Source organism: Neovison vison, chromosome 12 (assembly GCF_020171115.1).
Source record: "Neovison vison isolate M4711 chromosome 12, ASM_NN_V1, whole genome shotgun sequence".
Lineage (NCBI taxonomy): Eukaryota > Metazoa > Chordata > Mammalia > Carnivora > Mustelidae > Neogale > Neogale vison.
The window spans coordinates 116,819,324-116,831,836 of record NC_058102.1 but is presented as its reverse complement, the minus strand read 5'-3'; the positions used below and the strand labels follow the sequence as shown (position 1 = coordinate 116,831,836).

The window sequence follows — 12,513 nt, the reverse complement described above, 5'->3', positions numbered from 1 at the left end:
TCTCTCTATGTAGCTCATGATGATGTGCCAGACAAAAATCTTATGCTTAAGTACCAAGATTCAGTGTCAAAACATCAAATACAAGTGCAGAAACAAGTGACTTCCAGAGAGAAAAAACACATGAGTAAGTAATATGATTATAGATAACTTTAGATTTCAAAAATTTAAAAGCTTAAAATTTTGTTTTTTATCTTTTTTAAATTTATTTTTATTAATTTGCAGCATAACAGTATTCATTATTTTGCACCACACCCAGTGCTCCAAGCAATCTGTGCCTTCTATAATACCCACCACCTGGTACCCCAACCTCCCACCCCCTGCCCCTTCAAAACCCTCAGACTGTTCTTCAGAGTCCATAGTCTCTCAGGGTTCACCTCCCCCTTAAAATTTTAAAAAATTAATCTCATCAGATCTTTTTTCTTTACTTAATGAATATGTATTTGAGCATTAATAGCAATATAGAAAATTCACACTTCAACATAAAATATGAAATCATAAAACAAAAACCATTCAATATTTATTTGGGATATCTAATTATAAGATGATTTCATGGCATGGCTCTTGAGCTCAATGTTCATTAAATCCCAGTAACTAGTCAATAATCCCTCAAAGGGTGTTTACTTTCAGTCAAGTCACTTCTAACATGTTTCAGTTGGCCAACATTGGCTGCTGAGACCCATAACTCAAAATGAATTAGAGGGGGCAGAGAGAAGGGTGGCCTATGTAGCTAGTTGGAGAACCTTCAGGGCATTCTGTTATGATGCCCCACTCAGGGTAGAGGTCTTTTTTGGTAATCTAATTAATGGTTGTTATCATGAAGATAGCCATGTAGGGAATGTGTGACTACCATTAGCTGAAGAACCCCACCAATAGCTAGGCATCCTTTGTATTTATTGGAGCTAAGAGCCTGAGCATGACTAGAACTTGGGAGTTGCTTCCTTTGGAGTGAGACGTACTGCCCCTTGACTGTATTAATGACCCACCCATGTTACTCCATATAGGTCAACATGGTATGCAGTCCCTGTTGGGTCATGCAGAAGATGTCATCAATATAGTGGAAGGATAGTGCTCCAGCTAGGAGGGGGACTTTTTCAAGTTCATGGCCTTGTAGAAGGATGTAAAAGGTATATTGCAACCCATTACACATAAGACAAACTAATAGAGATAATCTGTGTGGATGGGGATGCTAAAAAGGATATTTGCAATATAAATTACTTCATACCTACTTTCCTCAGCTTGGTCAGTAGCCTCAATGGCAGTTGTAATATAAGGTAATGCCAGTGCCAAAGTCTGTAATACACACTTGAGCCACTGATAATCAATTTTCAAGCACCAAAGCCTTGTGCAAAAGCCAGATGGTGGAGGAGTTCTTTCTTTCTTTTTTTTTTTAAAGATTTTATTTACTTATTTGACAGAGAGAGAGATCAGAAGTAGGCAGAGAGGCAGGCAGAGAGAGAGGGGGAAGCAGGCTCCTCGCTGAGCAGAGAGGCCGACACGGGGCTCGATCCCAGGACCCTGAAATCATGACCTGAGCTGAAGGCAGAGGCTTAACCCACTGAGCCAACCAGGTGCCCCAGAGTTATTTCTTTTCATCCCGAAGACAAATAATACTGTTTTTGAGAGACAAAAGCATTGGATACTCGTTGTCTGGTCAAGTTAGTCTCCTACATGCCCCAACTAAAATGGTCCTAACTGCAGCAATTCCCTTCAATCCCTGCATTCAGAGGTGCATATAGACAATACAAAACACCTATCACAATAATCCACTTGGAAGTGGGCACCATTACAATGGTGATATGTAGTAGTCCCAAGGGACCTACCCTTAGTCAAATCTGGGTAAGGGTCTTGGTGGTGGAGGCTTGAGACAGAAAGTCAATGAGTATTATCAATTTCTTTCTCATTTTATGCCAGAGATTGGGGGTTACAGTTACATGTGCACTACTATTCAAAAGGCCCAAGAAATGTAGCTCTTCTCCATGTCTACTTTCAACTTTGATTTTGGCATAAAACCTTCATTTCTTACTGTGGACATAGGACGTTGTCATCTCATATCTCATAGTCTTTTTTGAGCCAAAAGATTTGAGTAAATGTTACATGTTTTTTGATTCATTTCATAATTCACTGAGAGAAGAAACAATATTGGTCTTAGTTAGAGGGATCATCACTGAGCAGTCTCAAGAGGGGGGGCTGTTGTTTGTCTCTTAATGAAATACTGCAAGAGTTCTCAGTGGAGTGCCCATTCATCTTTTCTTTGGACTCCCATGTTTAGTATCAGACCCAGAGATCCTGGGAAAGCTCTTACCCAAATCTTCCAGGAATATGTGCCCGATTATCCATTTTTATGTCACTCTATATGATGGTCTCTCACTATATTCACAGTTGCTTTTTCCCTGCCCAAGAATTTCTTAGTTATGATCTGGATTATGTCACTGAAAAATTGACCTGACCTTATAAGGAGGTTTAGCTGAGCTCAGTAACCAGCAGGGATGAAATTAATGAACCCAAAGCCTTGTTAACAATCTTAACATCTGCTCCTCTCACTCTTTCATTGCAAAACCAAGAGACCACCAGTGTAGTTTGCAGTGCTGCTGGTGCCTCCGCAGGAGTGGTCTCCAAGCATGTATTTTAGTCATAGGAAACACATCATGGGTGCCCAAAGCTATCAGAGCCCAAATTGTACCCAACTGAGGAAGAAGAACAACTTGGATGTTCCCCTCAGCCTCTTTGATCACGTTTTCTGTGGTCATAATATTCTGAAGGAGGGTACCATAGTGGTGTATCCCACAAAATATCACCATCCCTCAGTAAGTTCAAAATTACCTTCTTCATCATTTTAACAAGGAACCCAAGTCTCTAAGGTCTTTTTAGGTCACTGGACAAAGTAACCCCAAAGAATTCTATATTCATTTAATTAACCACAAATCTCAATAACTTGCTATTTTATAGGCTGTCTTTCATTGTCTGGGGCCTCATTAGAGCTAGCAACAAACATTGGGTGCAACTTAGCTTACAGAGTATGTGACAATGTTTAGTTCTGTCTTCAGAGGACAATAGCATTAGTCAAGGAATTGCTTCTCTAGATTTCTCTGAGTCCCTGTTGGAACTCTAATTTGACACACCAGGCATTTTGACCATGGAGTCTGGGACTAAAGAAAAGGACCACTGTTAGTTAGCTTTCAAACATAGGATCTTCATGATTTTACTTTTCCAGAAAGACATTGTGCTTAATTGAGCCACCTGTTGGTCACCATTTGTTGCTAAGAGAAAGCTGCCAGGTGTGAAGGAGGTCACTTAAGATAACAATCCAAATCAAAAGTAAAAAGCCTTTATTCACTTACTGCAATGATATAAACAGGAGTCTAAACATGAAAGGGCACTAGCTCTACCAAGGCTTCAATCAATGTTTCATTTCCCCATGAAATGAAATAAGATAAAAATTGGTATTAGCTCAGATGGAAGGGGAATAGCTCACTATATGTAGAGTTATTTGTACCACATTATATCCCCTATATATTATATATACTATAGGTTTAAATATGCACATATACACACACCATAATTTATACTAATTGGTACTATATGATTTTTCCAGTTTTATTGAGAAATAATTGGCATACAGTGGTCGTGGGTATTATGGAGGACATCATTGTATAAATCTAAGGTGTACAGCATAATGTTTGACTTGCATATATTGTGGAAAGTAGAGTTGTTTATGGTATATACAACAGTTTACTCAACCAGTCTCCCATTTTGGAATACTTAAACAATTTTGAATATTTGCAATTACAAATAAGACTAAACTTGTGCATATGAATTCTCATTGGTTGGCATATGAATATGTATTTACCTAAAGTATAAATAACTTGACAAAATTTGAGTCTAATGTAAACATACTTAGTGCCTATAATATTTATAAAATAGAGAGACTTCAATATATACCTATTAAAAATATTCCTAGTATTTTCATATTAGATCTGGTATTATGATTATTTATGCCTTTATAAAAAGTCATGGGAGAAAATGTTTCTATTCATTTATTATAAATTTGAAATCTAGAGATTTCATGGTAGCTCTATTTTCTTATTAATTTATCTCTTTATGTAGCCTTTGATGAAGAACAAGATGAAAATCTTATGCTTAAACATCAAGGCTCAGTGTTAGAAACCCAAGTACAAAAAACTTCCATGGAGGAAATACTCAGTAGTAAGTATAATAGTTACAGATAATTTTATATTGTTTTAAGTTAAATGCATGAGAACTCTCTTTGGTTTATGAATATATATTTGAGCATTTATTTTTTTTAGCTTATTTATTTATTTATTTGACATAGAGAGAGATCACAAGTGGGCAGAGAGGGAGGCAGAGAGAGAGGAGGAAGCAGGCTCCCTGCCAAACAGAGAGCCCGATGTGGGGCTCGATCCCAGGACCTTAAGACCATGACCTGAGCCAAAGGCAGAGGCCTAACCCACTGAGCCATGCAGATGCCCTGAGCATTTATTTTATAGAAATATTAAACATTGACCACCAAAAGTGTGAATACTCTGACATAACTGGAGAACAAAAGGAAATATATTAATACATTTTAGTTGGAATTTCTTATCAGAAGATTATTACATGACCAAGGTCATGTTCTCAGTTTTTATCAAGGCCAATAACAGACCAACAATTGTTTCACAAAGGATATACACTTTTTTTAGATAACAGGCAGATTGCAGATGCAAAGCCCAAGGAGTGTCTTGTGACTTATGGTAGTGGCCTTCTGCTCTAGGTTCCAACATACAAAAACAGATGATACTAAGATCTGTACCTGAAACAAAAAATGGAAATCAGAGAGGTCCAGAAAAAGGGCATCTAAGATGACATCTAAGAACCCCAGGTGATCCTGTTCAGTAAAGCTCCTGCCAAAGTCTTGTAGTCTTTATGGTAACCTGATAGATGTGAGTGTATGGCAGTACCTCAGTAGTTTTACTAACTGTTCAGATTATTTTTATTTTGGGGACACAGAGGATCAAAACATGATAATTGGTTTCTCTGGGATGATACATTATGCCTTTTATAGATCATGCCCAGAAATTTTACTTTGGTTTTAGGTCCTTGTACCTTATTAGTAAGAATGGTCGGGGTACCAGGTGGTGGGTATTATAGAGGGCACGGATTGCATGAGCACTGGGTGTGGTGCAAAAACAATGAATACTTTATGCTGAAAATAAATTTAAAAAATTAAAAAAAAGAATGGCCTACCAGGATGATTTCATCAATAGATTGGAGAGATAGCACTCCCTCCAGGAGTGGGACTTTTTCCAGGTCTTGACCCATACATTGATTATAGATAGTTGGAGGAATTTAGGAAGTGTTGTAATAGAACATTTGTGGTAAAATGTAATTCATATTATATACAACAAATTAATCCTGATCATCTGCATGAAGAGGGATGCTGAAAAGTACATTTGTGATGTCAACTATAACATACTAATTTCCTTCACTTTGGGCAGTGACCTCCATAACTGTAATGTCAGGTACCACCAGTGACAAAGGCAGCACTGGCACTTTATATAGCTTAATCAATTTAAAGTCTAGACTTAAGGTCTTGCACATAGGCCAGGTGGAACTACTAAAAAGAGAAATAATTTACAGATACTGTTGGGTTTTTAAAGTTCAACAATAAGGGCTGTTAATTCTTTTTTATTCTCTGGGCTGTTGACATTGTGTTTGGTAGATAGTGGTGCTAAATGCCAATAGTTTTATAGGTCATGATTTTTCACATACCCCATTAAAATACTCTGCCTTCAGCAAATCTAATCAGAGGTTAAGAGTAAATGCAATTGCTGGTTGGCATAGAAAGTTCATTTCTACCAATAATATATTCAGTAGTAGAAGCCATAATAATGGGGGTGACTTAAAAAAATTCATCAATACTTGGGTCTAGAAAAGAGGCCTGGGGGCCTCAGACCACTCAGAGAATTTTCTGTTTCTTCCTTATCCTTCATCAGGGATTATGGGGTCACAGGAATTTGTTCACCAGTATCAAAAAGCCCAAGAAATGTAATTTTTGACCACTTTCAAATCTGACCTTTGAACTCTTGGCTATGTCTAACCCTTAGTCATATTCATTACTGGAAGCTTAGAGATCTGGATAAAAGTAGGGAGGGTCTGTATTGATGGACACCACAAAGTGCCACTCTCACTCAATAAAATTTTACAACATTATCTTCTTCATCAAGGAAACAAAGTACCCATGTCTCAAGATTCATTGGGCGATTTGGAGGGAACAGCTCTTGTATTAGTCATAGTAGGCATTATTATATAGACCTTAATGCCTTATGAGAACCTCACAGCTCATGACTAGCAATGAGTTGTTGGTAGAGAGCCCACCAGTTTGTTCCTTTGAGAGACCCCATTGTTTGGTAACCATATCCAAAGATGACTTCTATAAAGCCACTGCCTGGATTATTAATCAGAGTTGACATTTTCATCACATTCTCTCCATTGCTCAGTGTTTTTGATCTAGGCCATAGACACTTTTACCATGTCCTAAAATTTGGCGGTTAAGCTATGGATTGTGTTGTGGATGGATCGACGTGATCTTATGAGGAGGTCTAATTGAGCTTGATAATCAACATGACATGATTGACACAAGTGAATCTAGAAATCTGAGTCTGGTCAGCAATCTTGTCATCTGTTGTTCTCACTTGCTAATTGTTTACCCAGGAGGTCACCAGGATGGTTCTCCAGGATACCATACTCTCTAGGAAGATAGTCATACATATTTTTAGTGCCAGGAACTGATCAAGTGTGGGCCAAAACTGTCAGAGCCTAAATAGTATCCAGCTGAAGATGGAGGTGGTCTCAGTTTTTACATACTTTTATATTCCTTCCCATTTTCCTCCCCCACCTTAGGCAAGGTGGCCACTGTCAGCAACTCTGAACTAGGGAATCTGTAGTGATGCCTCACAAGGTGCCACTTTCACTTATTAAATTCAATAAGAGAAAGGGTTTGAAGGCCCATCCAATAAGATGGTCTAGGTAGAAGTGCCTGAACGATATAATGCCTCAACTGAGGTCTCCCCTGCATCATACAGAAATTTCCTGGATATATATGAGCTAGAATGCAGATATGACCATCCCAAATGGACCTTGCCCCATTACTGCAGTTGCCTTCAATGTCTATAGTATCTTGGCTGTGCATCAACTGTAGTACAAGGTGTGATATTTTCCCCATGGCAACTGCCAGGTAAAGCATTTTTACTTACCAATCATTGGGTCTGAAAGATCACACATAGAATTTTGGCCTGGAGTCCATCCATGTTATAGTAAATGGTAAGATTTCACCCTTTTTGATGGATGAGTAGTATTCCATAGTGTATATATGCCACATATTCTTATCCATTCATCTATTGATGGACCTCTGGGCTCTTTCCATAGTTTGGCTCTTGTAGACATTGCAACTATAAACATTGAGTTGCTGGTATCCCTTCAGATCACTATGTTTATATCCTTTGGGAAAATCTCTAGTAGTGCAATAGCTTGGTCCTAGGTTAGCTCTATTTTAAACTTCTTAAGTAACCTCCATAATATTTTCCAGACTGGCTGCAACAGCTTGGCATTCCCACCAACAGTATAACAGGGCTCCCCTTTCTCCGCATCCTTGCCAACATTTGTTCTTTCCTGTCATGTTAATTTTAGCAATTCTGGCTGGTGTGAGTTGGTATCTCATTGTAGTTTTTTTTATTTTTTTATTTCTTTTCAGAAAAAGAGTATTCATTGTTTTTGTACCACACCCAGTGCTCCATGCAATCTGTGTCCTCTATAATACCCACCACCTGGTACCCCAGTGTCCCACCCACCACCCGTTCAAAACCCACAGATTGTTTTTCAGAGTCCATAGTCTCTCATGGTTCACCTCCCCTTCCAATTTCCCCCAACTCCCTTCTCCTAACTCCCCATGTCCTCCATGCTTTTTGTTATGCTCCACAATAAGTGAAACCATATGATAATTGACTCTCTCTGCTTGACTGATTTCACTCAGCATAATCTCTTCAAGTCCTGTCCATGTTGCTACAAAAGTTGGGTATTTGTCTTTTCTGATGGAGGCATAATACTCCATAGTGTATATGGACCACATCTTCCTTATCCATTCGTTCGTTGAAGGGCATCTTGGTTCTTTCCACAGTTTGGCGACCATGGCCATTGCTGCTATAAACATGGGGTACAGATGGCCCTTCTTTTCACTACATCTGTATCTTTGGGGTAAATACCCAGGAGTGCAATGGCAGGGTCATAGGGAAGTTCTATTTTTAATTTCTTGAGGAATCTCCACAATGTTCTCCAAAGAGGCTGCACCAACTTGCATTCCCACCAACAGTGTAAGAGGGTTCCCCTTTCTCCAGATCCCCTCTAACACATGTTGTTTCCTGTCTTGCTAATTTTGGCCATTCTAACTGGTGTAAGGTGATATCTCAATGTGATTTTAATTTAAATCTCCCTGATGGCTAGTGATGATGAACATTTTTTCATGTGTCTGATAGCCATTTGTATGCCTTTACTGGAGAAGTGTCTGTTCATATCTTCTGCCCATTTTTTGATATGATTGTCTGTTTTGTGTGTGTTGAGTTTGAGGAATTCTTGATGGATCCTGGATATCAACCTTTTGTCTGTACTGTCATTTGCAAATATCTTCTCCCATTTCATGGGCTGCCTCTTTGTTTTCTTGACTGTTTCCTTTGCTGTGCAGAAGCTTTTGATTTTGATGAAGTCCCAAAAGTTTATTTTCGCTTTTGTTTCCTTTGCCTTTGGAGACGTATCTTGAAAGAAGTTGCTGTGTCTGATATCAAAGAGATTACTGCCTATGTTCTCCTCTAGGATTCTGATGGATTCCTGTCTCACATTGAGGTCTTTTATCCATTTTGAGTTTAACTTTGTGTACGGTGTAAGAGAATGGTCGAGTTTCATTCTTCTACATATAGCTGCCCAGTTTTCCCAGCACCATTTATTGAAAAGAACCAAGATGCCCTTCAACGGATGAATGGATAAGGAAGATGTGGTCCATATACACTATGGAGTATTATGCCTCCATCAGAAAGGACGAATATCCAACTTTTGTAGCAACATGGACGGGACTGGAAGAGATTATGCTGAGTGAAATCAGTCAAGCAGAGAGAGTCAATTATCATATGGTTTCACTCATTTGTGGAGCATAACAAATAGCATGGAGGACAAGGGGCGTTAGAGAGTAGTAGGGAATTTGGGTAAATTGGAAGGGGAGGTGAACCATGAGAGACTATGGACTCTGAAAAACAGTCTGAGGGGTTTGAAGTGGCGGGGGGGGTGGGAGGTTGGGGTACCAGGTGGTGGATATTATAGAGGGCACAGCTTGCATGGAGCACTGGGTGTGGTGAAAAAATAATGAATACTGTTTTTCTGAAAATAAATAAATTGGGAAAAAAAAAGAAAAAGAAAATTGCTGAGGGGGCGCCTGGGTGGCTCAGTGGGTTAAAGCCTCTGCCTTCAGCTCAGGTCATGATCTCAGGGTCCTGGGATCAAGCCCCGCATCGGGCTCTCTGCTCAAGCAGGGAGCCTGCTTTCTCCTCTTTCTCTGCCTGCCTCTCTGGCTACTTGTGATCTCTGTCTGTCAAATAAATAAAAAATAATCTTTAAAAAAAAAAAAAAAGAAAAGACTGTCTTTTTTCCACTGTATATTTTTTCCTGTTTTGTCGAAGATTATTTGACCATAGAGTTGAGGGTCCATATCTGGGCTCTCTACTCTGTTCCACTGGTCTATGTGTCTGATTTTATGCCAGCGTCGTGCTGTCTTGGTGATCACAGCTTTGTAGTAAAGCTTGAAATCAGGTAATGTGATGACCCCCATTTTATTTTTTTTTTCAACATTTCCTTAGTGATTCGGGGTCTCTTCTAATTCCATACAAATTTTTGGATTATTTGCTCCAGCTCTTTGAAGAATGCCGGTGGAATTTTGATCAGAATAGCATTAAAAGTATAGATTGTTCTAGGCAGTATAGACATTTTCACAATGTTCATTCTTCCGATCCAAGAGCATGGAATGGTCTTCCATCTTTTTGTGTCTTCTTCATTTTCTTTCATGAGTGTTCTGTAGTTCCTCGAGTACAGATCCTTTTCCTCTTTGGTTAGGTTTATTCCCAGGTATCTTATAATTCTTGGTGCTATAGTAAATGGAATCGATTCTCTAATTTCCCTTTCTGTATTTTCATTGTTAGTGTATAAGAAAGCCACTGATTTATGTACATTGACTTTGTATCCTGCCACATTGCTGAATTGTTGTATGAGTTCTAGTAGTTTGGAGATGGAGTCTTTTGGGTTTGATTTGTAGTTCCTTGATGCCAAGTGATTTGGAGCATTTTTTTTATTTAATTTTTTTCAGTGTTCCAAGATTCATTGTTTAGGCACCACACCCAGTGCGCCATGCAATACATGCCCTCCTTAATACCCACCACCAGGCTCATCCAATCTCCCAACCCCCTCCCCTCAGAAACCCTCAGTTTGTTTCTCAGAGTCCACAGTCTCTCATGGTTTGTCTCCCCCTCTGATTTCCCCCAACTAACTTTTCCTCTCTCCTTAATGTCCTCTGTGTTATTCCTTACACTCCACAAGTAAGTGACTCTCTCTTCTTGACTTATTTCACTCAGCAAAATTTCTTCTAGTCCTGCCCATGTTGATACAAAAGTTGGGTATTCAACCTTTCTGATGGCTGCATAATAGTCCTTTGTATATATGAACCATATCTTCTTTATCCACTCATGCATTGAAGGGCATCTTGGCTCTTTCCACCCGTTTGATGACTGTGGCCATTGCTGCCCATTGGGGACAGATGGCCCTTCTTTTCACTGTATCTGTATCTTTGGAGTAAACACCCAGTAGTGCAATTGCAGGGTCATAGGGAAGCTCTATTTTTAATTTCTTAAGGAATCTCCACACTGTTTTCCAAAGTGGCTGTATCAACTTGCATTCCCACCAACAGTGTAAGAGGGGTCCCCTTTCTCCACATCCTCTCCAACACCTGTTGTTTCTTGTCTCATTAATTTTGGCCATCCTAACTGGTGTAATGCGGTATTTCAATGTGGTTTTGATTTGAATCTCCCTGATGGCTAGTGATGATGAACATTTTTTCGTATGTCTGTTAGCCATTTGTATATCTTCATTGGAGAAGTGTCTGTTCATGTCTTCTGCCCATTTTTTGATGTGATTATCTGTTTTGTGTGTGTTGAGTTTGAGGAGTTCTTTATAAATCTTGGATATCAGCCCTTTGTCTGTAGTGTCATTTGTGAATATCTTCTCCAATTCAGTGGGTTGCCTCTTTGTTTTGTTGACAGTTTCCTTTGCTGTGCATAAACTTTTTCTCTTGATGAAGTCCCAAAAGTTCATTTTTGCTCTAGTTTCCTTTGTGTTTGGAGACATGTCTTGAAAGAAGTTTCTGTGGCCAATGATGAAGAGGTTACTGCTTATGTTCTCCCCTAGGATTTTGATAGATTCCTGCCTCATATTGGGGTCTTTTATCCATTTTGAATTTATCTTTGTGTATGGTGTAAGAGAATGGTTAAGCTTCATTCTTCTCTACATAGCTGTCCAATTTTCCCAGCACCTCATTTTAACTTTGATTATTTCTGTAAATGCCCTATTTCCAAATGAAGTCACATTCTGAAGTAATGACAGATAGGAATTCTTTATTTTTGGCAGAAGGGGACATGGTTCAGCCCCATCCCCCTACATTATAGTGTCAAGAATTATGGGGATCACAGCTAACTATACACCAATATCCAGAAGGCCTAATAAATTGAACTCTGAAGTTTGTGTAGGACCAATATTCTCCACTCAGAACTCTGGAACCTTGACCCAAACCCTAGACTTGCTTATTTCTGAAAGGGAGGACACCTGTTTAAAAGTTTTCAGGGCTGAATAATTCACCCCCAGATTCTCTGGAAGGAGCAGAAAGAACAGAACTCATATCATAAGGGGTCATCACTTTGAAGACCTTTATTGAACAGCCTGCTGGTGCACATGGTCCATGACCACGAGTTCCTCTGTAGGAGAGCCCATGAGTCTCCTCTTTGGGAACCTACTGTTGAGTAACCAAACCCAGAGATTTATTCGGGAGGTCCTAGCCTAAATGGTCTAGAGGAGGGCACAGCCTCACCATTTTTATATTACTCTTTCTACTGGTCAGCCTTTGCTCTCTGGGCAGCAGGTGTGTTTTCCAAACTCAATGATTGTCAGTAAAGATCTGAATTAAGTCTCAAACTGATCAACATGGCCTTATGAGGAGGCTTAAAGACTTAGCTGAGTTTAATAACCAATAAGAATCGCATGAACAACAACACAACAATTACATGAAAAACATAGAAATAGTCTTACAATCTCATTGTGTATTGTTTTCATACTTCATTTGTACATCTAAGAGACCACTAGCATGGCTCACAGGAAACTATATCTCCTTGGAAATATGATTCAACAATGTTGAAATCAGGAAAGGGCCAGCTTTAG

At 39.1% G+C, this 12,513-nt stretch overlaps 1 protein-coding gene across 1 annotated transcript in view; it reads left to right on the top strand.

Annotated features, from left to right (window-relative positions):
- CCDC7 (coiled-coil domain containing 7) overlaps nt 1–12,513 on the top strand; it is a 443,154-nt gene that overhangs the window by 302,646 nt on the left and 127,995 nt on the right. The window contains exons 26-27 of the mRNA XM_044226418.1: nt 14–124; nt 4,105–4,203. Of these exons, the coding sequence (XP_044082353.1) occupies nt 14–124; nt 4,105–4,203 (210 nt within the window). The remainder of the gene's footprint in view (nt 1–13; nt 125–4,104; nt 4,204–12,513) is intronic.